Source organism: Notolabrus celidotus, chromosome 5 (assembly GCF_009762535.1).
Source record: "Notolabrus celidotus isolate fNotCel1 chromosome 5, fNotCel1.pri, whole genome shotgun sequence".
Lineage (NCBI taxonomy): Eukaryota > Metazoa > Chordata > Actinopteri > Labriformes > Labridae > Notolabrus > Notolabrus celidotus.
In genome coordinates, this window is record NC_048276.1 from 15,661,496 (window position 1) to 15,687,949 (window position 26,454).

At 39.5% G+C, this 26,454-nt stretch overlaps 1 protein-coding gene across 3 annotated transcripts in view; it reads right to left on the reverse strand.

Annotated features, from left to right (window-relative positions):
• Positions 1 to 26,454, reverse strand: part of ksr1a (kinase suppressor of ras 1a) — a 36,216-nt gene that overhangs the window by 4,816 nt on the left and 4,946 nt on the right. For 2 of the 3 annotated variants that reach the window (XM_034683438.1, XM_034683439.1), the window contains exons 2-15: positions 17,912 to 18,052; positions 10,991 to 11,138; positions 10,415 to 10,904; positions 8,235 to 8,416; positions 6,344 to 6,413; positions 6,134 to 6,217; positions 5,944 to 6,005; positions 5,739 to 5,848; positions 5,078 to 5,246; positions 4,353 to 4,401; positions 4,182 to 4,245; positions 1,363 to 1,656; positions 1,080 to 1,276; positions 892 to 988 (exon numbers count right to left, since the gene is read on the reverse strand). In XM_034683438.1, coding sequence (XP_034539329.1) covers positions 892 to 988; positions 1,080 to 1,276; positions 1,363 to 1,656; positions 4,182 to 4,245; positions 4,353 to 4,401; positions 5,078 to 5,246; positions 5,739 to 5,848; positions 5,944 to 6,005; positions 6,134 to 6,217; positions 6,344 to 6,413; positions 8,235 to 8,416; positions 10,415 to 10,904; positions 10,991 to 11,138; positions 17,912 to 18,052 — 2,157 coding nt within the window. Of the gene's footprint in view, positions 1 to 891; positions 989 to 1,079; positions 1,277 to 1,362; positions 1,657 to 4,181; positions 4,246 to 4,352; positions 4,402 to 4,744; positions 4,787 to 5,077; positions 5,247 to 5,738; positions 5,849 to 5,943; positions 6,006 to 6,133; positions 6,218 to 6,343; positions 6,414 to 8,234; positions 8,417 to 10,414; positions 10,905 to 10,990; positions 11,139 to 17,911; positions 18,053 to 26,454 lie in introns of all 3 variants that reach the window. The other variant, XM_034683437.1, reaches the window with a different exon arrangement.

Sequence of the window (26,454 nt, forward strand, 5' to 3'; positions counted from 1 at the left end):
TTTTGATTCATACATTTTTCAAGCTGAGATCTTATTTGTAGAAGACGGATAATCTTGATTTAAAGACAAACCGTTTCCTGGATTTAAGTAAATGCATTTTATTGGATAATTTATCAGAAACAGCTCCATTGATAAAAGAAAGAAGAAAGAAAGAAAGAAAGAAAGAAAGAAAGAAAGAAAGGGAAAACATTATATCTCAAAATGCTCAAATTAAACTTTGTAATCTTATTTCAAGTACAAGATGGTCTTAAACCTAGAGAAGTGCCGCTATAATACAACTCAAATTAAGGTGAATATATGTCAAATGAAGGAGTTGACATGAACTGTATTAGTGTGAAAATCTTTGTTTGAGTGAAAAAATACTAATTGTTAGCATTCCTTGCTTATTCTGAGACACTAATCTTTAAAATACTGGTACAATATTGTTTAAAATAAGTTTTCACTGCTAATTTTAAGATCACAGTTTTCTAAATATTACGTCTTATTTTAAGAAATCTTACCAAGCAAATTTTCACTTGTTCTATTGGCATTTATTTTTTTTGCTCATTTCAAGGTAAAAGTACCTTGAAATACGTTTTTATTTTCTTGTTTTAGGAGGGGCATATTTTCCATTGTACGTCCCTGCATTTAAACTGCTTTTATACCAACTTTTAAATACATAATAATCAGAAGGCAAAGAGAGTTGCCTTGTGTTTTGGTACAAAGATGTCTTAAAATAAAAGGAAAATCTATAAAACTAGAGCAAAATGAGAGAAGTTTTTAATTATTAATGAACAATATTATATTTTATGTGTTAAGCTGTGTTGAAATACATACTTGACATTTAAAAAAAAGTTTGAAACATAACAACTGGGTACAAAAGATTGATACACAAGGAAATTTAAATAATACCTTTACAATCTCCTGAGCAATTTGTCTTGTCTTATTAATGTCCAAAGTGTTCTTAGTGTCTCTAACCACTGAATACAGCGTCCTCCCTTTACAGAAGCTGCAAAGAAAGAGCAAAGTGTTAGACTTAAAATAAAACCCTATACAGATTAAAACCCTTTCATAGGTGCGTGTGATATTTCTGCTCTCACCTGGTGATGATGGCGAGGTGCGGTGGAGCCATGCAGGCCCCCATGAAGAGGACCACATTCTCATGCCTGGTCTGTCTGTAGTTCATCACCTCCTTTTTAAAGAGCTTCAGGTGATCCTGATTGTTCCCATCGATTTCAAGCAGCCTGATAGCGACCTCCCCGTGCCACCGGCCCTTATGCACTTTGCCCCAGCGTCCCTGCAGGAATGAAGAACAACCTCATTGAAAAACCCTTTCATGCAATATAATGCATGCTTTATGAACGTCTCGGTTAGATTCCTTACCTTTCCAATCAGTTCTCCGAGGTCCAGCTGCTCAAAGGGGATGTCCCACTCCTGCAGGTACACACTGGTCTGGCTGGCCTTGCGGGAGATGGGGCCCTTCCACTGGTTTCCCCGAGAGCTGGGCAGATCATCCAGCTCATCTCCGTCCAGCTCACCATCCGAGCCAACGTTCATTCTTATATCCTCTTCATCATCCTCTTCATCTCCTTCATCTTCGTTGTCCTCATCTTCTTCTTCATTGTCATCCTCTGCTTCAGGGTCTTCGTCTTCAACGTCAATTTCCTCCTCTCCCTCCTACAAGAGTGTGGAGATTTATTTTTAATTTAATGTTCAAACAAAAGAGGAAACTACAAAAATAATGTGGGTTAAGTTTGAAAACTGAAAATGAAAAAAAATGATATTAGATCCAAACCACTGCATCCACACCTTTCTGTGATCCTGTATTTAGTCTTATGGGGATTGAATCATTCTGAAATTGTGAAGTAGCTTTTCACTATTTTCTGTAAACGGGACCAGTGTTGAATAAAAAATATTCTTTGTCTCCAGCTTTGTGTTTTCTGTGTCTCAGTTGTAATAAAGGGATATTTTGATCTCTCCTGGTTAAATTAATAACATCACAGTCCCACCATCACCACAACTGAGCAGGTCGACCTGATTCCAATAAGCAAATGTCAAGAGGAGCTGTTGTTTTTGGCCCATACCAATTCACTCATGCTGGATTTATTTACAACAAAAACTGTAATCTGGGTTTTTTAATATCACAGAAATTGCAACCATCATATTACAGTTCTCATATAAAATAACCACATATCCCCAAATTACCATAACTGGGCTGTGAAAAGCTACAAGTCTTACAAAATTTCAGAGAAATGAGTTTGACCTGTGTCTCTGCTTTGACAGCTCATTTTCAAAACTCATTTTGGTGCCAAAACAAACATCCATTCAGACGTTCCTCTGCCCTGCTGATCTGGGTCAACTTCAATACTTTCAGCTTTGTCAAAGGGTCACAGACTATTTAGCATCCCACGTCACCAGACCAGGGCTTCCAAAGATTGTTAACACTCATTATTATTCAGTAAGCCCCATAATGGCATTTTAGTTGTTAAGTCCTTCATGTAATATTCTGTGTTTTGACCCTTCTGTCCCTAGTGTTGTTGTACTCGAGACCGATCTTGGTCTCGAGACCGCTTATTTAAGGTCTCAGTCTCGTCTTGGAATCGAAAGCATTTTTACTCGGTCTTGTCTTGGTCTCGGACTGGGTGGACTCCGTTTTTTATATCAAGACCGGTCGAGACCACGACTAATGTGTCCCTGTCATTACTGTACTACCTCCTACCTCTACTGAGATCACAGGCAACATAAAACACAGTCTTACCTCTAATCTAAAGCAAAAGTTAAACTTAAGATGACCAAACAAAACTTAAGGAATCAATAGAAAGGCAACAAAAACAAAAACAAATCTTGTTTGTTGCCGTCAATGATATTTTAAAGCAAACTTAAATAAAATAAACAGAAGTCTTTTATTTTGTTAACTCTCATGATGATATTTCATTTATATATATGGTCTTGGTCTTGTCTCGGTCTTGCCCTGCCTTGGTCTTGGTCTTGACTCAGTCTCGGCTCCTAAATGTCTTGGTCTCGGTGCACTCTGGTCTCAGACATTTCTTGGTCTCGGTTAATGTGGTCTTGACTACAACACTATCTGTCCCCAAAAATGAACACTTACAACTAGGCCTGCATGATATAGAAAAGTAAAATTGTTTCATATCGCTATAATGACATGATGTGCAAAAAATAAAGAGTGCATATACCTATAAGTCAAATTTTCATGTCTATCTGAAGTTCTTCATGTTTTACATGATTGCCTGTTTGCAATGTGTCTCTCCTAAATTCAAAATAAATCTCAGAGAATTATTTGACACCACTAAAATGGCACCAATTAATCTAAGGGTAGATGCAGGGTTCCCACTCTTTTCCAAAGATCATTTTCCAGGACATTTCCAGAACATTTTTAGTGAAGTTTTGAACTCTCTCAGAGATTTAAAAAAGTTTAAACTGTCTTCCTGCATGGCAATGTCTGTTGTGATTAGCGATATCAACAACGTGCAGTATCTGTGCAGCTGTGTCGCTCTTTTTGTTCTGTTTGTTTTCACTATAAAGGAGCTCTCCAACTAGCTACAACACGGTTGTTGAGCTCTCAGCCTGCAGGGACAGTTGAGAGGCACAGACTCCCAAGCTCTCTGCCCGACTCCGCAGGTCACTCTTTAACTTAAATAGAAGATCCTTTGAATCAAAAGAGCACTCCACAAGATTAATTTACCATAAAACATAAACAATATACCACCGTTTTCTATAAATGCATGATTACGACCAAGTGAGGGAGAAAAGATGTGAGACAAGTCGCGCATCCGGACCGGTCTGTGTCACTGTCTTTTCCAGCACAGCGTGCACTCAGCTTTCAATGAATGAGGATGTGTTTTTTTAATTGTGTCAGGCTGCACGCAGTCATGTTGGAATAATTTTCCAGGACATTTTACTTGTATTCCCATTTTCCAACCCTGTAGATGATAGCTACTTTGAGCTTCATCTGCCTGCATCCTAAGTGTGTGAAAGCATGGACATTATACCCAGGCCACGATTCACTACGTCAAATGAACAAATGCTTGGTAAGAAAACACTGCTTGTTTACGTGAAATAATTTTTCATCTACTGGGATACATTCAGACTTTTGTCCTGTGTTTATTGCAATTCTCATATTGGGATAAGGATGAAATTACCATTAACTAAGCAGTCCTAATCACAACATGCTGCAACATTACCTCCTCATCCTCGTCTTCTACCAGCTCGGCGTGTATGTCATCTGCCAAATGCTCCGTCTCATTGCTGTAATACAAATAATTGATATCAAAGGAGTAAAAAATACAGGATATTTTACTTCTGTGTTGTTAGCTACTTTGACTTCATTAGTTCTTTAAATAGAAATATCTTACACAGTATCTTGCAGGATATCAGGGTGTAAATGAGCAGGACTCGAGACATCTGTGGAGAAAAAAAGGACAGTTTAGGAGAGAATAAGGGCAGCAAATGTTTCTATCCCTGTGATGTTCCCCCTTTTTTCTCCAGGAAAAAAAAACCTAGCCAACCACATACACCACATTACTGCTCATGCAGTTTCCCACCACCACCAGCAGATGGTGTCAAAAGACTGTTAAATTTCAACATGCAATCCCACTGTTGGTATGAAGGATGTCAGGAGCTACTGTTATAACCCTTACAGCAAACAAGCAGAGGATGCAGAGAGCATCTAAAGTTTGGAGAGTGAAACGATGAGGGGATGACAATGCAGCACGATACTTTGGACGCTCGTTTACTGTCAACTCACCAGGGAAGATAAACTGTTGTCTATGCTGAAAGTAACAGGCAGCTTTTGAAAACAAAAAGAGAGAGAAGGGGAAAGACCGACAAGCATGGCAGGGAGAGAGATGTTTGGTTAGAGAAGCTTTGAATCAACACATCCTGTAATAGCAGAGCTGCTACAGTGTTAGTGTCATATACAGAGAGATAAGGTTACATTCTAATGCTCTTAAACTGGAGAAGTGATTCAGAGAAAATAATGTGTAGAACAAGGAGTTAGTATAATGTAACCATGTATGTAGGCTAGTGTTTATCAGAGTATAGTCTCTAAACTTGTGTTTCTGTATGCAGTCATCCTTACCTGGAAAGTTGAAGCGGCTGTCTCGATGGCCTTTGGGCGAGGGGTTGGGTGGTGGCGTGGCGCTGGGTGGGTTGCTCTGCTGGAAGGGTGCTGGGGAGGAAGGTGTGGACGAGGTGGTGGAGGACGGATTGCTGCTAGAGTCAAGTTGGTTCATCACTGGAGGATGATCCTGGTGGGTGCAAAGATAGACATAAATGATACTTCTGAAAGATGGTAAATGCTACATTTTGTGGATGACTTCTACTTTATCTACACTGAATGTTTAACACCATTATAGACTGTTTCAGGATAATTTTGCTGGCCTTTTATTAAAAACAAAACTACTTGAAGGCATAACTCAAGGAGGGCTAATCTTCACAATATTTTGAAGGGATGGATGGTGAAAGATTGTGATCACAAAGGCAAAACAGCTTGCAGAATTATTTGTCTTTCTTCTGCAAAACAAACACATGCAGTATTTGATCAGGGAGAGATCATCTGTTCAACAGGATGTAGTCTGTATGTGCATACAACACATCAGTGGCAGGGACACAACCCATAGTTTTTACTTAAGTGACGCACTACACCTCTCTTCATGTTTATATCATGGATGGAGTAGTATTTTAAAGTGAGACTGGTGTCCTGGTGTTATCATGCATAGTCTCTCTTAAATATGTCCTACCTTTTTCGTAATGGCCTTTGGTAGTGTGCCAAACTGTGGTGCCTCTTGCGGCCGGTCCACAGGGTTGTTTATATCTGATGGAACAGACTCAGTCCTTCGAATTTTGGCGACTGGAAGAGAAATTGGGATAATCACAAGGCATCAGCACAACACATTTCATCCATGAACAGCTCGAGAGGGAAATTCAGCATAAAACAAAGCTTACTTGGTAGAAAGGAGATTCTGCAGGATGGGGCTTCCTTTGTGCATTTGTTGTGGCACTTTAACCTGTACAGAAAGTGGGCAGTGCGTCCTCTTATTATGTGTATTAACAGGCTTCTGTTCTACTGTCTCAGACAAAGACAAACAAACTGAAATATGAGTGATGCACTTAAAAAAAAAAATGCTGCACTTACCGACAGTGTTTGCACTTAACCCCAAACATCATGTTCTTCTGGCACACCTGGCATGTCTGTGACAGCCAGGACTTTGTTGAGAACCTGAATGAATGCAAAGTGCTGTTAAACCAGTTACACTACAAAAGTACTGTTGTGTTTTTAGAATAGTTCATCTGATATTTTATCAGTATTGATTTAGTTTGCTTTGTTCATAAGCTTAGGTGATACCTGTGTGTGACTGCAAGGCCAATGTCCCTCCTCACTGCTTGTGGGGAGCTGCGATGCACTGCTACATTATCTACTCATGAGAGGATGGAGAGAGAGAGGAGGATAGGATTGATAGAAAGAGTGGGGCAGATCAATGCAAGGTTTTTACAAAAAACTGTTTTAAGTTCAAATTATTAAAAACATAAAACATTTGGCATCAAACAACTGTGATGATAGCATCCCTAATGGGAATACTTGTGCCCCCGGAGTTACACTGCAAATGAAAAAATAATTTAAAATATTATGAAGTAGCTTAAGTAATAAAATAGTTTGCTTAAACTTTTGGATACACAGGAAAATTGTTTTCAAAACAATGGATAAACAGTTCAAATCTATAGCTTACATAAATTGTTAAAATAGTAAGCTGGAATTTGTGCCAATTTGATTGAAATGCCATAGTTATACAAAGGCATGATAAACAGTAGAGAAGTAAGCTCAAAATAACAGAATCAGATGGTGAAAAATCATGGATTCACAGTTAAAACGTTCAGCTAAACTCAATGATTAATCCACATAGTGGGTTAAAAATCATGGATATAAAGGTTTTAATGATTAGTTAAAAACAATGAATGTACAAGTAAAATAGTTTACCAAAAAATAATGAATTTACAGTTCAAACAGGAAAAAATAATGGTTGAAAAAGTCAGTTAAAAGTAATGGAGACCATTTGAAATAGTCATTTAAAAATAACGGATGTACAGTCGAAATAGTTTGCTTAAAATAATAGATTTAGAGTTGAAAAGTTAGATTACAATAATAGATTCAGAGTTGAAGTGTTTAGCTTAAAATAATAGATTTAGAGTTGAAGTAGTTAGCTTACAATAATAGATTCAGAGTTGAAAAGTTAGATTACAATAATAGTTTTAGAGTTGAAGTGTTTAGCTTACAATAATAGATTTAGAGTTGAAAAGTTAGATTACAATAATAGTTTTAGAGTTGAAGTAGTTAGCTTTATAAATGGATTTAGAGTTGAAAAAGTAAGCTTACAATAACAGATTTAGAGTTGAAAAAGTTAGCTTAAAATAATAGATTTAGAGTTGAAGTAGTTAGCTTACAATAATATATTTAGAGGTGAAGTAGTTAGCCAACAATAATAGATTTAGAGTGGAAGTATTTAGCTAACAATAATAGATTTAGAGTTGAAGTAGTGAGGCTTTAAAAATTGATTTACAGTTGAAGAAGTTAGCTTTCCACAATGGGTTTACACTTGAAATATTTGTCTGAAGTATCTGATAGAGGATGAAATATTTAGCTTTGACAAAAAGTTGAAAATTCAGCAAAAAGTTGAAATGGTCATCCATTGTTCAAGTCCATTCACGGACAAAAGGTTTAAGTTAGTAGCTGCAGCAATTGGTAAATGGCTTACAGCTTGAGTTACTTTTAAACTAGTGAATACTAAGCTTATTTTATGGATTACAAATTAAAAGAGTAGGTTCATTTTATAGATAAATGGTTGAAATAGTTAGCTTAAGAAGCAGATAGCTGTGAATATAGGGCGCTAAAGTGAATAATAAACAGTTGATATCCCTAGCTGCAATGACCAACCCATACTCCCCTAGCTATTACAAGAAAAGCCCCATTATTTAAAATGGTTAAATGATTCAAATTAATATTTCATAATCTATATGCAATCTAGAATATGCTACATGGAATGTCCTTCCCTCATGTAAAAATGACATTTCAGATTATATAAATCCAACATTTCAGTGAAATTCCACAACAAGAATCAGATATACGGACACATTCATACGGATAACATAATTATGCTCATTGGAAACCTGTATTTATTTTCCAATGTAAAACATATTCACATAATCTGCTGAATAAACCTGTTTATACAAGTTTAACTCACTCTTGATGCTGCTATGCTCCTCCATCAGGGTGGGCGTGCCAGGCAGGGTGTATGATGACGGGGTGGCCGCTGGGGTATTGCCAGGGGTGCGTGCAGGTATGGCCGAGTATCGAGAAGGCGAGTCCTCACACCCGTTCCCATTGACTTGCATATTCAGGAGCAACTTATTCTTCTTTACACACCTGTAGAGAGGGTAAGGTAAAGAACGTAAGAGGAGGAGCAGGTCCAGTATATTGGTGAAAAACAGACAGATTTCAACAGTACCATTTGAACACTATACTGCACTGTGCAGGTTGCATAAGTGCGAGAAGGAGTCACATCAGACAACTTAAGTGGAACTGGCATGAGATAGCAAGGGTGAGATCCTTAACACCAGGACTGATCCCAAAAGTACTGAAAACACAACACAGTGCCAGTTCTGTGGTTTATACACACATGCACTTACACATGTTGTTCAAACAATTCATTTTCATTTTTCATCTAATCTTATTTTATATCCTGTTCCAACAGCTATTAGATTTGTGACCTGATTTCAGATTGCTTTTGTAATATAATGTACAGTGAGTGCAAAGCCAGGATAAACTAGCAGGATTTTGTCAGTATGTGGTAGATGTATTGGATCTATGTCAGCCGTATTTACTTCTGCCTTCTCCATTTTTTTTTTTTCACAGAAGCTCTCCATAAACAGACCGGATATTATGGATAAACATGTGGCCTGTTTGTGTGCATGTGCATCCAATCACAATAGAGGGAGAGAGAGAGGGAAATAAGGGAGGCAGAGACAGATTGGGTATGTCTTGCCACCTCAGAGCATTAGTCCTAGGAAATACTTCCTGTTTTGACATGAGTCATAATCTCTGGGAATCTGTGTGAGGATTAGCTCCACGCATACATCAGAGCAAAGGAGCAACAGGCAGGATGTGAAAGGATGTGAGAGAGGAAGAATGAGAGAGAGGGTATGTGACTGTATCATGGGAGAGCTTTGCTTCTGTGTGGACACGGTGTAAGACTGAGGTAAGAGCCGGCCACAGGCAGATGCTCTCAGGATTGTGCCCTCAACAGTTTCAACCTCTAAAATGTGGGATTGGTAACAATGCTGTCCTTTTCAGTGATTCCTTCACATTGCTGTTAAACTCTAAAAACAAAAATAATTACTTCATAAATAATTTCTTCTTTTACTCTTCTCTAATGGAGCTGGAAAAAACCACTGAGGTCATTTATGGCCTAATTAGAAAAAAACACCTGCCTGGGGATAGCAGAGGAGAAACATTAGTCAGTGTGAACCCCTGCTGTATGGGCGAGAAAAGTTTGGATGGTTGTAATAGCTTATGAATGAGAGGAGCCATAAAAATATAAAATATTTGCAGTAGTGAAGGGGTGGGGCCTCATTTGATATGTTTTCCCTAGGCTCAAAATTCCTGGCAGTGTTTCTGGTCAGAGTTAGCAAAATGCCAGTGATTTACCCTAAAAGTCTCACTAGTTTAATGGAAATATTTACAGTATACAAGGCTACAGTTGGGGGCAGTTCCCATACAGAGTTAGAAGTATTAGCCTACAGCTGTTAAATATTTAGATAGTTATCTTTTGAATCCAACTGGGGATCTGAATAGGACCTGGTATTGACCCATAAACAACTCTAGATGTCAGAAACAGTATCAGGAAATAAAAATTGGCATACCTAATACATTGTTTAGTTGTGCTTGAAGACTGTTGACCTTGCATTCTTTTTTTTATCTTTTTGGTTTATAGCTGAAAAAAATCCATTCACAGTTCTGGCTAACACTTGTCTTCCCAACCTCAGGAATGCTCCTAAACATTCATTCAAATTATAACAATATGAACCATAACATCTGAAAAAAAGTCTTCATGATGGAAATTCAACTACTGGGATTGTCCTAGTTTAGTTGGTATATGATAACTATGAATCCCATGTTAACAAGTTGCTTGATTGCATGTGTGTGAATAGGTTTAAGTAGATCCTCATATTAAATATGAAATTCCCTCCACACTCCCTGGTGTCTTGAAACTTGTACTTACAAAACCAACAGCTGAAATCTGTTACAATAAAAATATGATCTGAGGATTCCCGTGCAGTTGTGATCTGACCTACTTATGAAAAGCTCTGCACAAAATACATTCTGTCGCAGTATGTGGGCCCAAACTTCTCTCTGAGCACCTACTTGTTAGTGGGAGGGTCTTCGATGCGGTTGCCCAGCTGGGACTCGTGGCTTTTGCTGCGCGTCAGGGTGATGTTGGGCAGTAGATGCAGCACTTTGCGGGATGGAGGCGGAGGGGTGCAGGGGGGCTTCAGTCTGTGACGCCTCTTTGAAGGCGGGGTTATGGGTGGGGTGGAGGTGTGTCCGTGAAGCCGGGCTGTGCGAGCGAAGGACATCGGGAACGGATCTGTGAGCGGGCTTTCGCTGTGGATGTGTGACGCCAGTGCGTCAGGCGTTGGGGCCGCCGACATGGAGCCTGAGCGGGGATGAGGAAAGGTGGCACACGGAGTGGATGGGGTGGAGTGGATGGTGGATGGGCGGGCAAGAGGTGAGGGGCTGTGAGCGCGGAGAGGAGTCCCCAGGTTTGATAGCTGCTCTGCAGTCAGCAGAGAGCCACTGTCCCTCCTTGTGGGCTCGGACAACCACGCATTGCCATCGTCCCTCATTTCCCCTCCTGGACAGAACACAACACAGGGTTTAAACCTCAAGGAGAACAATTGTGTGATACATTTTGTCAAGAATTCTCCATTAAACACTTACCTGATTCAGTTGCACTCTTCAGACAGGAGAGGGCAGCACTGAGCCTGGCACATTCCTCTGAACTGGAACCTAGTCTTCGCATTGTGTCCCTCACCTGAGCACCTGTCATCTGCAGTAAGGCATCCAGGGATAACTTTGCTGCTACTGCCTGCAAGTGCAGACACAGAAGAAAACAGAGAGAGCTTTCAATACAATACTAATAACAACTAATTATAATAATGATTAAATGAGCAAAAACACAAGCCACACATATAATGTAGGAAAACAAATAGTACACCACAAAGATGAAATTGTTCTTAGTGTACATAAGGGAACTTGTTCTTGATATCTAAAAAAAGCCTCTGTGTTGTCAGTCCTTAAACACTGTAGTGGTCTTGTCACCGAGGCTTGCTGTAAGTCAGCATTAAAAGGGCAGCACAGTAAGATACTAAGTAGGTCATACAACATCTGACTTGCACTTTTCCTTGAAATCAGTGTAATCCTGTTTGTTTGGGGCATTTCACATTTGATTTCCTTCTGCTCATCAGGGATATATATGCAGATTATACAGTTCTACTGTCATGTGTTTACGTCTGAATATGTTCTTGATGGTAGTAAAAATGAAAGAGCAGGACTAACAGAAGTTCAGGTCATGTCTAAGTCAAGGCAGACACTTTATCAGACCATATTTGAACTACAAATCAAAATAATCTGTTTTATATATCATTCATTTTACTATTAGAGAGTCAGCCATCTTAATCTGCATCAAAACATGATTTACTGACTACCAGCACATCTATTCAATGGTTGAAGCAGAGTGCAGTCTTACGGAGGTGAAAGGAAACTTTGCAGAGTGGGTACAAACATTGTGTAGGATCTTTTAGTTAGACCGTATCAGAGTGGGAGTAGACTGGATAACTGCTGGGCTACAAAAATAGAGACTCAGAGACAAACACGCAGATACATGGCTGCTAGGATTTACTACAATGTAAGCAAGTTTGACTTGCAATCATACTGTCAGTGTATGTATCTGTGTTCAAATGTAATAATGATTTAAATACAAAGACAATATGATACAGTTTAATCTGCTGGGGGAATACATCACAAGACGACTTGTAACCGAGAAAAATTATGATATAAATAAAAGAGTATTGTGAACATGGTTATTTTTGGTAATCGGATTTAAAAAGGCAAACTTTCAATATTTTTTTATATTTATTGGATGTCAAGTAAATTATTTCATGACTTTTTTAAAATTCTGTTTTGATGATCTTGGCTAATAGCTTATGAAAATTGGAAATTCAGTATCTTGTCTGGCGGCTGGGTTTTACTTGTTTGGAATGTACGGTATGATATGGTGGCAGTATGTTATTTTGTTTTATTTATTAATGTATTTTATTCATTTATTTTATTTCATTTTATATTTTCTTCCTTCTCTTCTCTTTCTAATGTAAATGTCTTTATATAATCCACTCTTAATATCTTATTTTAAATGTGTAATGTGGTTTGAATGCAAGATGTATGATCTGATTTAATTCTCTTCTGTTTGTGGAAAAACAAAAAAACAATAAAACTCTGTTCAGTATCTCCAGTTATTATAATTTTTCCCAAGATCAATCAAAATATGGATTTAAAATACAGAAATGTCCAACTTCTGAAAAGTATGTTCATTTATACACTCAGTACTTGGTTAGGAATCCTCTACCATGATTTCCTGCATCATTGTGGCGTTACATAAAGGCGATCAGCATGTAGCACTGCTGAGGTGTTGTTATGATAGTTATAATGTATGTTTGGGTCAGAGTTTCTCATCTTCCTCCTGACACACATCCCACAGATTCTCTATGGGGTTCAGGTAAGGCAAGTTGGCTGGCAGTCAAGCACAGTAATATCATATTCCGTATACCATTTGGTAGTAGTTTTGGCGCTGTGGGCAGGTCCTAAGTCCTGCTTGTAAAAGGAAATCAGCATGTCCATAAATCTTGTCAGAAGATGGAAGCATGAAGTACTCTGAAATCTTCTGGTAGACAGCTGTGTTGACTTTGGACTTGATAAAGCAGTGGACCGACACCAGACGATGACATGGTGCCCCAAATCATCACAGACTGCAGAAACTTCACACTGGAGTTCAAACATCTTGGATTCTGTGCCACTCCAGACCCAGACTCAAGGACCCTGATTTCCAAATGACCAAATTCTTTTTTCTCTTTAGTCTAGGTAAAACGCTTCTGACATTGCTTATGGCTCAGGAGTGGCTTGATATTGGCAATCCAACAGTTGCAGCCACTTTCCTTAACAAGACCTGAAGACGTCTGTGCGTGGTTGCTCTTAATGCACTGACACCAACCTCAGTCCATTCATTACCAAGCTCTTCAAAGCTCTTGAATCAACGCTTCTTGACAATCCTCTCAAGGCTGTGGTCATCCCTGCTTGCTTGTGCACCTTTTCCTACCACACTTTTCCTTCCAGTCAACTTTCCATTAATCTGCTTGGATTCAGCACTTTGCGAACAGCCAGCCTTTTCAGTAATGACCTTCTGCGATGATCGCCTTCTGGACAACTGTCAAGTCAGCAGTGTTCCCCATGATTGTGGTTGCAATGTTCTGAACTAGACTGAGAGATACATGGTAGTTATTCTGTTTAATGATATTTAACTAAAACTAAAAGGGAAGTATTTCTATTTTTTTAGACGCTTTTTGAGCTGTAGGCAATAATTATCACAGTTAACACTTGGAACATTTTAGTTTACAAGTAATGAGATCAGATTATATTACATTTTCATTTTATTAAATAACAGATGGAAAATATTTCGACTTTTTCAAGATATTCTAATTTCATGAGATGCACCTCTAACTAAGAAAGAGCAACAAGGGGTGCTGGGGGCCTAGAGGCTTAAGCATGCGCGCGATATACAGAGGCTATAGTCCTCGTCACAGTGGTTGGGGGTTCGACTCCTGGCCTTCCAGCATTTGCTGCATGTCTTCCCCCACTCTGCTCCCCACACTTACTTTCTCTCTTCAGCTATCCTATCAAATTTGCATCATCTTCCAGATGAAACAATTGTATCTATAAAACTTCAAAACACTGAGCAATGTGTTTGTGCCTCTGATTCATGGAAGCAGGTTTTAAAACTACCTAAGCTCACTAGGGATGCACAATATTATCGGCATATTATTGGTATCGGCCGATATTGGCTTAAAAATGAAGGAAAATCGGCCAACATGCCGATATCCGCTGATATAATTAACCAATAAAATAATGGGCTGCTGCACACATGTTGGGCTCATGTTTTAAGTTAAATTTGAATTTAAGCAGCAGTCTGTAAGCTGTAGCTGACTAATTTAGGCACATTTACTGTCAAAGAGTAAACCATTTTATTTAATTTGGGTTTAATTGCTGTACAGTTGCACTTTCACATGTTCCCTGTTAACAGAGGTTAGGTTTACTTACTATGTCAAATGTGAAATTGGCCAAATTTGCCCTGGTTCTGTGTATTGTTATGATTATCTCAGGGAGAGCATCATCCAAGTTTTAAGTAGGATGTATCTGTTTGTATGAATTTAGTTTGAAAGCAATTGTCATACATAAATATGCAGTTTTAAGTATTAAGTATTTTTCTTATTTTGCACAAGAAATGAATATTATATAACAAATGTGATAAGAGTATCACCATAATACTGTACGCTGATTCTAATATAGAAGAGAATTCATGATCTCTGCAATTAGGTGTGCGGAAAAAAAATATCGGTATCAGTAATCGGCTAAATGAGTTGTAAAATATCGGCATATCGGATATCCGCAAAAACCCCAATATTGTGCATCCCTAAAGCTCACCTAACAACATTCTATTATCAATGTTTGGTCTATAAAATATCTGAAAATAGAAAAAGTATGCATCAAAAAATGTCCCATGGGACAAAGTGATATCTTCAAAATATCTCTGTCAAGAAACCAAATGATTTTCATTTATTTTCCATAATACAAAAAAGAAATGTCTTAAAAATGGCTGACACATTAACAGGTTTCAGAATTTGCAATTAATTTTCAAGTTTTTAGATGACCAATTAATCATTATTTTTTTAATTATTGCAACGGTTACAGTAGTATTCCTTGCCACAAGTATAAATCTAAAGAAAAGACTGTAAGAGAATGAAAAATCCTCACTAATTTACTTAAGTTAGCTATGTATACTCATCTATTATGTATTGAAGTCTTTAAACTCTATTTGGTACAAGCTAAAGACCTACAACACTATGTGAAGAGTTGAAACAGAAGAAAATATTTGAGAACCAGAGGCTTCAAAAAGACAAACTTCATATTAGATAGAGCTGATGAACACAGACTACAGGCCTAAGGTACTTTCTGCTTATTCAATGCTCAGTCAGAAAGACTGTGGACAAATTACAGCACAAACAGTCTGTGCAAGGCAGAGGGAAATAACAGATAGTCCAGTGATTTTAGGATGTTTTTGTGACTGGGGAAGTACGCAATTGCTTATCAGTCAGGTTAAAACCCTTGCTCTGAGAGGGCAAGCACTGATCAGAAAACTAGGGCAACCTCCCACACTTGTGTGTACACTGTAAGCAAAAGGAGACACACACACACACACACGCACAAACACACACACACAAACACAGAGAAACACACACACATGCACAAACTCATGCAGACAGATGCACATGGGCAAGGGTGAGTGATGTGATATTTGAAAGTGGCTGTGGGCTCTCTCAGCTCCCTTCCCGCCCACTCACTCATTATAACATTACAATTTTAGCATCATGAACAGCATAGCTTGCACATGTTACTGCTGTACTGTGGCCTTCTTGGTACAGTGCTAGTCTGAAGTGCTGTGTATCTGTACAAAGCCATTACCATCACTAAGCTAGTGAGTCTACACAGAATGTCTGAAGTCAAGTGGGTTTTAGGAAATATGGGGTTGTTTAATGAATATAAACATGATATGGATGCAAAACTAAATGCACCACCAAATAGTTTATTTCCATTAAACTCAGTTAAATTGGTAGAATTATGTATTTGATGACTATTTTGGTAAAGTTTTGCAGCTAAAAGAGAACATCTAGTGTACCGTTGGCAAGGCTCAAAATTATTTTGCAACCATCTCGCGGTTAGCCCAGGTTAATCCAGGTAAGGTAAATTAGTTGAGCCACAGACAAAGTTAATTAGTTCATGGAAATGCACACATGGGTCATTTAGGAAGCTGGCCAACATGGCATCCTAATGCTGGAATAACATTATGTAATAGCTCAATGTCAGTTGCAGTATGAGAGCAGGGAGAGAGATTGGATTCCAGATAAAAATAATGAAAAGAAATACTACATGAAATCATTGTAATGTTTTTTGGATCATCTATTACACAACACAGCCCTCACAGTAAAGACTGGGGACATGCACTGCTAAAATCTCAATCTAGTAACGTTTGATCTAAATGGGTCATCATTACGCCATAACGGATCTACATGTTTTGGGAAATCCCTGCTGGTACACAAGACATGTAAATGAGTGCGCCGTCTACTATGCTTTTAAATCGCTCTTTTTTTTTCCCCCACACAAGTACAAAGCTGAACTCTGTGAAGAGAGAGTAGTGAGGTTTAATCTAAAAAAAACAAGCAAACACAGCACTGGCCATGAAAGATAAGACTAAACAGAAGACACATAACCAGATATGAAACGAGGCGGTAAAACAAAAACAAAAAGCAAAAGCACAACTTGGGACATATTAAAGACTAACATGTAAAATAAGGAGGTTACAGTGAAGGCACCAAACAAACAAACTGATGGAAACATACAGAAGCTGAAAGGGATTACAAGAGTTCAGCGCAGCACAGGAAGGGCAGCCAGTAGAAGAAGAGGAAATTACGACTAACAGATCATGTAGTGGAGGGACAATTGCACCAAGCCTGCAAAGCAACACTGTACCCCTTGTATGCAAAGAAGGCATTAGTATATTTAATACAATGCAATTAAAGATTTAAGAGTGGCTCTCAAACAAACTGTTAGAGCACTGTAAACAGCAAAGGGATTAGTTTCCTCATTATCACAAGTAGCAGGAACAGGGGGGCATTTGATTTTTAATATGTTTATCATTACACACAATATGGTTGTTTGATTATTATTTCAAGGAGATGTACTGTATCTCTCAGAGGCAGACACATGTTTAACAGGACTGAACTCAGGCTCTCTATCTCCAGGTCACCTCTTACAAGGCCACCACAGGGCAACATGATACACTACAGTGCTGATTTTGGTGTCATTCAACTCAGCATCTTCAAACACAGACTTCTAAACTGAGCTGTCTCTTCCTCTCCAACCAGTCTGACACAACGATCAAAGAGTTAGTGTTAGAGTGAAAAGAACGAGTGTGAAAAATAATCAAATATGTGTTTTATAAGGAAGCTGAATTCAGGTAAAAAATAAATTCTTGAAAATCTGGTGAGGCTACAACAAATATCTATTTCGAGAAATTCCTCACACACTTGCATAAAAGGCCCTCTCCAGTCTCACGTACATGGCACAGAGATATAAATGGCACCAAGCTGGGAACCAGATTTTTATGCAACCACAAGAAGTTTGTCTAAAGAAGGGCATGTTAGTCTCACTCTTCCTCTCCATATTGGTCCAATAAAGACTAGTTGTACACATTGATTTGAAAGAAACGATGGGAAATGTTTGTTTTTTCATTAGGCTAATCAGTTCAACGTCAGATTTGTCACCACTGATGTAGCCTCAAAAAAGGGCATCTCTTTACAGACAATATTTTTATGCTCACATCTCAAGTATTTCTCATGCAAATGTGAAAAGAGGACTCATTGTACACATGCAAAATCAACATTAATACAACACAGACACAATCACCCAACTCAAGCTGCAGAAAGAGAGAGAGAGAGAGAGAGAGAGAGAGAGAGAGAAAACGGCGGGACTTACCTCGATGAGCTCTGGTCGCAGGTTGATGGTGCGTAGCCAGTCTTTTAAATGTGGATAGCTGTCCAAGGCCTCGGGCCTCTCTGTCTCTGGCACTTTCTGCTTGCACTGCAGCTGTTTACAGATGTATTTCATCAGCTTCACCTGCAGGGAGCAACAGAGAACATAGCTCAGAGGGGAGGGGTAGGTTAGGGGAGAGTAAAAGCGTGCTAAGAGCTACGGCTTCGAGTAGGGAGGCCTTCACTGAGGAGGATATCTGACACACCTCTGTTTTCTCTGTGGAAAGTCTAAGAGAGATGACACAGAAATTATGCAGCATATGTGCTCTATTACTCCTGCAATACTACATATAATATGCCATTTGGAGCAATAGATAATAACGACCATTGTCTGACGATCATCTCGACAGATTATATGAACCAGTGCAATCAAGGTTAACCTGATGCTATAATTACTCCATAGTTGCACAGTTTTTTTTTTCCATTCTGAACTCAATGTACCTGCAGTAAATGTGATTTCAGTGTTTGTTTAACCCAATTTTCCAGTGCCTCCAGTGCACAAGACAGTTAATTAGATATGAGCAGCTATTATCATACAGAGGAACAATGAGCCGGTCATCTAATGAGAGCATCTGCACTGCTGGCACAGCAAACAAGTGCAAGTGGAACAAGGGAAGCAGCTTAGTGACGTAATGACAGTAGAAAGTCCCATATGAGCAGTCAATCTTCAAGGCAGTTTCAGAGTTACTGTACGCTGGCTTGTTATTTCTCATCCACATTTCTGAGGAAGAGTGGCACGAAATTTGACCTTTTGTCTCAAACAAGTATATGAGAATGTAGTTATGAATCTGTTCTTGCTCTGTCTTCCTTTTTGAAGAAACAATCTTCTCCTTTATTTCTCTAAAGAGCCGATTCCCCAATGTTGCTAGATTCTGGTGGTGCTGCTGATGAAGCAGGGGAGGGAATAATTAGAAGAGGAGCCTATATGGCAAGATAACTCTTTCAACGTCCTGTTAACAAACTCACAGTCACCTCCTGGTAACCAGTTTTTCTATGAACCCTCCTGTTATGTTCGTTTCTCTGGAACCGCAATAATGTTTCTGGGTCAATTTGACCCGGAAACATTATCCAAAAGTGTAAGAACCCCAAAAAAATCCAATACACATTTTTTTAAATGTAATTCTTAACTCCATTACTAACCATTTAAATCAAGATTTGGTCCATTCGTGTTCCTTAATTCTCACAGATCATGGTTCAATGAGGATAACTCACTCGTTTTTCATTAAAATTAATGTTAAAACTTGTTTTAATATACATTGGAAAGCCCTAAATATAAATACAATAGTTTTACATGACATAGATTTTTGTTTAATTTATTTTTAATTTTATTGTTTTTATGAAGTGATGTTGATAAATCAACACGACACCTCTTTCGTCACATGCTGCCCAGATTTTTATGCTGCATTTAGCTGGTTTGGAAGGCATATATTGCCTAAAATAGACTTTAAAAGGGGTCAATTTGACCCGCAACATGACAACAGGGTTAAGTGATGCCGAAATTTGGCTTTAAACTGTTTTATATGATATCAAAGTTGAGTTTCGTACAACATCCACTTAAATGTTGAGTAAAATTAAACCTTAAAAAACTCAGAAATCCAACTACTGTTTCAATAATTTCTCAAAAATGTGTGGGCCCAACAGATCATGTTTGATTGACATCTACCTTGCATGACACACAACAGTTTTTAAATGTGGTATCAGAGAGATACTAATGCAACATCAGCTGAGATGCCCCTATTTGTTCTTCCAGCGATGAATGCAGTGCTGAATGGCGGATCCACAGTGTTTGTTGGAGCTATATCATTACATAGAACGCTGTTGTGGCTTTGGGTTTCCATTGGCTTTAAATGATTGCATCTGCTAGTCAGCACATCAATGACTAAAGTGAAGCCCTTGCTGTAGTGTCTCATGACAGTGGGAGCATCAGTTACCAGAACAACCCAAACCCTCAAAAGCCAGACCTGTCACCGCCTCAAAACACTTAAATATTCAACAACATATAAAGCTGGGAGACTTTACCCCAACGCTTCCCAAGCCAATGTCAAGTGCAGTGGTCCTGTGAGCAAGTATTACAATGAACACCGTGGTATTAGTTTGCAGCGGCCTGCGTTGTGCAGCTTGGCGCGGCCGTATAGTGTGTCTCCTTATCTCGCAGTCTATCTGTGAGAGTCTATTACAGCAGGCAGCACCTTCAGATGAGCCGTGCGACACCAGCTAGCTCTCGACCCCGCCACGCACCTCTCGAGTGCCTGAGCAACAATGGTGAGCGTGTGTCTTTTTTCTGCTCATTCAACTTTCTCCCTGACACATTCACTCGCCAGCCAGACACACTCATACAACCACACTGCTCTCAGAAAAAAAGTGTGGCCTTGGGATGTTAAAAGGCTGCTTCGTGGGAGCTAACAAAAGCTTCTCCACTGTGGGCTGTAGAGATGAAAGAGGAGAGAGATAGAGAGAGGATGGGGAGGATGTAAATGCTCTGAGTGTCTACTCTGACTGTAGCTTCTGAGCTTTGAAATTACTCGTCAATCAGTTGCAGTGAGAGCATTATGAGATAGTTAAATGGCATGCATTATTAAATGCAAAGCAATAAAAGTTTTCAAGACTTAAAGCGAGGACCTGTCATAAAAACAGAAAGTGAACGCCCTATGTGAAACGTACACACCCTAAATGCAAACACACTGGCCTGACATGCTAATGCCAACGCAAAACAAACACTTGCTTCTAAAAAGTCAAACATTAAAGTGTTGTTCTGCTGTTCCCAAAACATCTGTAGAGTTAGAGCCTTCTTTAGGGTGGCCCTTAAGGAAAAAACAAATTTACAGAAGATGAAACACTTTTAAAAAGGCCAAAACAAATTTACATTTCAGAATTTTGTTTTACAAAAGATGAAACACTTTTACCATTTCTGAAACAAATTAACATTTCTTTTTTACGGAAAGGGACTGTACCAAATACCGGAAGTGATCCTGAAGTGATCGAGTGAGGGGTCGTTTAGTTTGTTTTGATGGAGAGAAACCAAAAGAAGCGATATGGTTTACATATTAGGACATCCTCAGGTCTCAGAGAGAGGTTTCAGACCCATAGACTGTATAAAATATGGACGTAGTATCCGTGATGTCACCCATCTGTTCCTGAGCGCTGTTTTGAAGCCAATTGACGGCGGCAGCCATATTGGAAATGCGGAACTCAACCAGGCAGAGTGTGACATAGTTTGAGCCTCTTAGCCAACAGCTATGTCTTCCCGTCCGGGAGTCAAGTCAGTCATGTCCTTATTCGGGCAAAAACGCCTAATCTTAATATCTTCTGAACAGTCACGTTAGAAAATAATTCACCCCCCATACAGTGTGTGCCGATAGAGAAATTAGCTATGTAGGGCCAAGCTGTTTTTTGAAACAGGCTGTAAACATGTTTATTAATGCTCCAAAGACCGTCTTTTTCCCATTCATGTCTATAGTTTGAGACCGGAGGTTGCCGCTTGGTCAGACCTCAGATGAAAAAGCATCATATCTCCGCAAAACCTTCATCATGTGTCAGAATTCAGATGAAACGGCCTCAGACCACAAAGCCTCACGCTAAACGGAGTCAGGCTAAAAGGAGTCAGACTTAATGGTAAAAGTGTTCTGTCATTTGTAAAATTGTCTCCAACTTTGTAAAAGTGTTTCATCTTTTGTAAAAAAAAAATCTTAAATGTAAATTTGTTTTGTCCTTGGTAAAAGTGTTTCTTACTGATGTAATTTTTGTTTTATAAAATTGAAAAATGTTTTCCAAAATGTTAATTTGTCTCCAACTTTGTAAAAGTGTTTCATCTTTTGGAAATTTATTTTGTCCTTCAGGGCCACCATACTTCTTTAAGCAGCATGCATTCAATCCAAGAGCCCAGCCAGTCAAAGGAGCTACTTTTATGGATGGTAGAGAGATCTAGACACACGTTCCATAAATGCAAACATACACTTATACAGCATGTGCACAAAGTAGAGGCTGAACTCTGAATAATATCACATCCAATCCACTAATAAGCAGAACTACAGAGCTTTGCAGACTTTTCATAGAGCTCCCATAAACAGTGGGAATTTGGAGTTTCTGGAGGTCCGTACTAATATGGACAGTAGTAAGAGGCCTTTACTTGATGCGGCTAATGAGCTAGCCTCCTGCTTTACCTCCCTACACACCAGTGCAAGGGCTGTGACGTCAGGTTACCTAGCAACTCCTCTTCTGAGTCGTCAGCAACATTTCAGTGGGATTTTCCCGTACATGTGAAACACAGGCACAAACATCTCAACATGCAAATGTCACCACAAACAATATCTGCAGTAGCAACAACATGAGCAGAATTAACACCACCACTCACATGCAAAGCCTTGACTTAACCCGTTACTGTCCTAACTAAATTGGGGGGTAAGTGCCATGCTGGTTCACAATCCCTCTCTGGTGTTGGTGCGTGTTTGGGTTGGGAGCACACATCGACAAACCAAAATATAACAACAGGCCCAGTGCATATTATTTTTGGTGCAGAGTGGAGAGAGCAGCATTTGACGTGTGGCCTGGAGGTGGGAGGAGGGGGAGGAGAAATGGCGTCAGAGCCCACCTGTCAGCAGAGCTAAACAACACCATGGCAACGGCCTAATGCTGCAAAGACATGAGTGACAGCCTGTGTGTCAGCCGGCAAAGAGAGAGAGAGAGAGAGAGAGAGAGAGAGAGAGAGAGAGAGAGAGAGAGAGAGAGAGAGAGAGAGAGAGAGAGAGAGAGAGAGAGAGGAGTCCCAGCAGCGGCCTGCCTGACACAGCAGACTCGAGGAGCAGATCCCACTGCTCCAATTGTTTTCTTAGGGCTCTTGCTGACACAGCCACTTTGGTGCACCTGCCAAGGATAGCACGGCCTATCTGAGAACCGAGAAACAAGGCTCTATACCAGAAAATGATATTTGTACGGGAAGGTCAGACTCTGGACCTCAGACTAAAAAATGCACACCTTTCATGTTGTCAGAACAGGCTCAGTGAAGAAGAATTGTGAGAAAAAAAAAAACGTGTCTTGCCTTTATTGAATTAGCTACATTTTGAGCAAACCTCAGATATCTTTGACAGACACATTCTTAAGAGTGTAATCCAAGAGACAAATGCAACTGGAGGAAACCACATGTGTACTCAACATTATCACACACTGCAAAATCAGACATAAAAGCGGGGCTGCGTGACAGGAGAAAAAATATGTAATGTGCAATAACTTTGATTAATATTGTAATAATGAGGTGAGCCTGGGTTTGAGTGAGCTCGTCTCTTTAAATGTTTTTAAAAGCAGACTGAAGGATCTTGAGGAAGATGCTTCGGTTTGTAGATGCTTTGACTGATGACTTTTGTTCTGAAACCCATGATATGTTGCAATGTTTTAGAATTATATGTTGTTTGTCTGTAACTTTTCTGGAATGTGCTGCTGCTGATCTTGGCCAGGACACACTTGAAAAAGAGATTTTTAACCTCGGTGGTTTTCCCCTGGTTAAATAAAATAAAATAAAATAAAATAAAATAAAATAAAATAAAATAGGTGTAAAAAACAAATAGGAAAGAAACATGGTGTGAAAGCTAAAAGTTTGCAAAAGCATGCCAATTGCACTTAGGCCTCCAACAAATAGGTTAAATTAGGAAGCATAATTAGGTAACAATAGTTAACTTGTACTCATATTGCGTTAACAACAAATTTGAGATGTTATTGTGCAGCCGAACACCTTAGCAAGGAACCCTCTGCTCCCTATTGGTCCAGGCCTCTTAGTTCTCTCCGCCCTTACATTTGAAAACTCCAGTAAGTGCGACTGTCAGTATGACGTGCGACGCTGCTGCAAAACTATCAGAGTGCGAGCACAATGCAAATTAAGAGTGCATTCAAATGCTGCTTTCAAGAAAGCCTTTCATACTGGATGGTGCAAGTAAGCTATGGTGTGCAGACTGGTGCACGACTGCAACTACACTTAAAAAAATGAGGAAACTTCAAAAGACAAAAACACAATGTGGCCAGCTAGCCCTAGTTAAACACAGGCCAGGTCACATAGACTTTTGTGGGGGGTGGGGGGGGGACTACACAGTTGACAGTCCCAGACAATGGCCCACTACCCATCCTCCATCATTGTTACCACCAGTGCAAGTTGACCCCTACCCTGGGCAAGCAGAGGGAGGGGGGGGGGGGAGATAGATAGAATGGCCTCCAGCTCTCTGTAGTAAGGTTGTACAAGGTTAGTCACAACCCACACACACACGGGCGCAGCAGAACCTTGGCCTAGTTTACGTCATCTACTGTCTGACATATCTAAGAGTGAAACGTCAGCAAGGATTTAACTACGTGTAGTAAAATTGGTTGATATTGCAAATATCTACCATCTATAGCTAACCTCACCAACAACCACATTGACACCAACTGATCTGACTGCAGCCGACAGCCAGCTCTGGAGTCTGATTGGCCAAATGGTGTGATGCATAGCCCATGCACTCAGGGCTTAATTTGATGAGTACATTTTTTTCAAGTGTGACATTTGTGGCTTAAGTGTTTTTTATTCATTTTTTCATCTTCTAATTGTCTTTGATTGATTTGGACAGTCATTTGTGATGTGTTTATCATGCATGATTTATGGCGCAGCCCTAGTTCAGGACTGGGAAAATATAAATACATGTCCCTTCAAGACAGATTAACTCAACATTAAATGCACAACAAGCCAAGTTGTAAAACCGGATGCTATTTTAGGGCCTGTGTCCACTGCGTTTTGTTTTTTTTTGCACTGGCAGTCTCCGCAACCTCAATTTCAGAGTGCTTCTCAGCAGCACTTGCTGTTGCTTGGTTATGATGGTTGTCCTGTGGCACTTCTGCTTCCCATAGTAGTGACTATATAGTCTGTTTGAAATTGCAAGAGCAGTGGTGTTCCAAAATCTTAACTATTTCCAAATAAGAGGAGTGATGGTGCAGCGACTAAAAACAACTGTGGCCAAGGGAGTTATTGCGCCTACAATGAGGGCTGAAAACGCTTAACTGTATTGGTTTTATCTAAAAAATCTGCACTGCTAGCTGGAGAAATGCTGAAAGTGGACACAGGGCCTTATGTAGGTCAGCCAAATGTAAATTTGAATGACATAATCTATTTATAATTCAAACTTGCATTGATGTAAAGCTCACATGTAATCTGTAATATGGTATCTTGAAGTTGCCATACCATGCTGTCAATGTCGACTGACTAAGAGCAACATACACAAAAAGTCAGCTTAGCAGCATCCATGTTTAAACAGCACAACTTCAAATCATGATCAACCCAATTGAATAATGACATCATAACTTGGGTGATGGGAAGTAAAACCTAAATGCAGGGTCATACCATAGACTGTATAAAATATGGACGTAGTATCTGTGACCTCATCTGTTTCTGAAGAGCTGTTTTGAGGCCAATCGTCGACGGCAGCCATATTGCTGCTGTCGAGCCAGTGTGACGTAAAGAGGCGGGCTTTGAGCCTCCTAGCCAACAGCTATAGTGTTCCCGCAGTCAGCTGTGCCGCTCATTGGAAGACTTGTAATTTCAATATCTTCGAAATTGCAGCGTTAGAAAAAAATTCACCCCCCGTACAGTGTGTGTCGATCGAGAAATGAGCTATCCAGACTACACTCGTCTTTTGTACCAGGCTGTAAACATGTTTATTTCTGCTGTAATGATCGTCTTTTTTGAATTGGTGTGTATGTGGTTTTTGGTAGTTCCGGAGAACAGCCTCAAGGGGATCCTCGATGAACTGCAGTTTTTAACACTTCCGCATTGGACTCATTTTTAGACCAGGGGTTGCCGCTTGGGACATACATGCCAAAACATGAACAAAAGCACCACTAGGAGTTAATACAAATCATACTTCTGTAAAAACATGTCGCTTGTTTGTGGTACCTACAGATTACTGAATTTGAAACAATAAATAGATAGACCTGTCTTCAAATTCCATCTAAATTCTAAATACTAGCTTCCCCCACCCACCTAATTTTTCTATTTTTTAACAAAAGACGCACAGCAAACCTCAAAATTACAGGATGTAATGCAACTCATCCTGAGTCAGTTTAAGAATAGAGTAAGGCCTGCCTACACTGTCCTACAGGCCTAAGTTTCACATCATTCTTATTGACTACACCACCCATACAAAAAGGAAACAGAGACAGGGTCAGCGTTGCTACACAGTTGGGTTTCCTCTATACTTTCATGTGAGCTACATTCTCCATTGTCTTCTCCTAGGCCTCCGACAGATACACATATGCATACATGCACACATGCAGCGGTTGTCAAGTCATCAGAGGCAGCCGAGCGGATTGGCTTTGATTCTCCCCTCCCCTTTCCTCCCTGCTCTCCCCTCTTGCACAGGCTCTTTGCGCGTCATTTGATTTTCTTATTTAACAACCAACCCTGAAAATGCGTAGGAAGAAAGATGTCTAAATATAGATGCAGCCACAACAGCTCGCACCACGAGCGCACAGCAAACT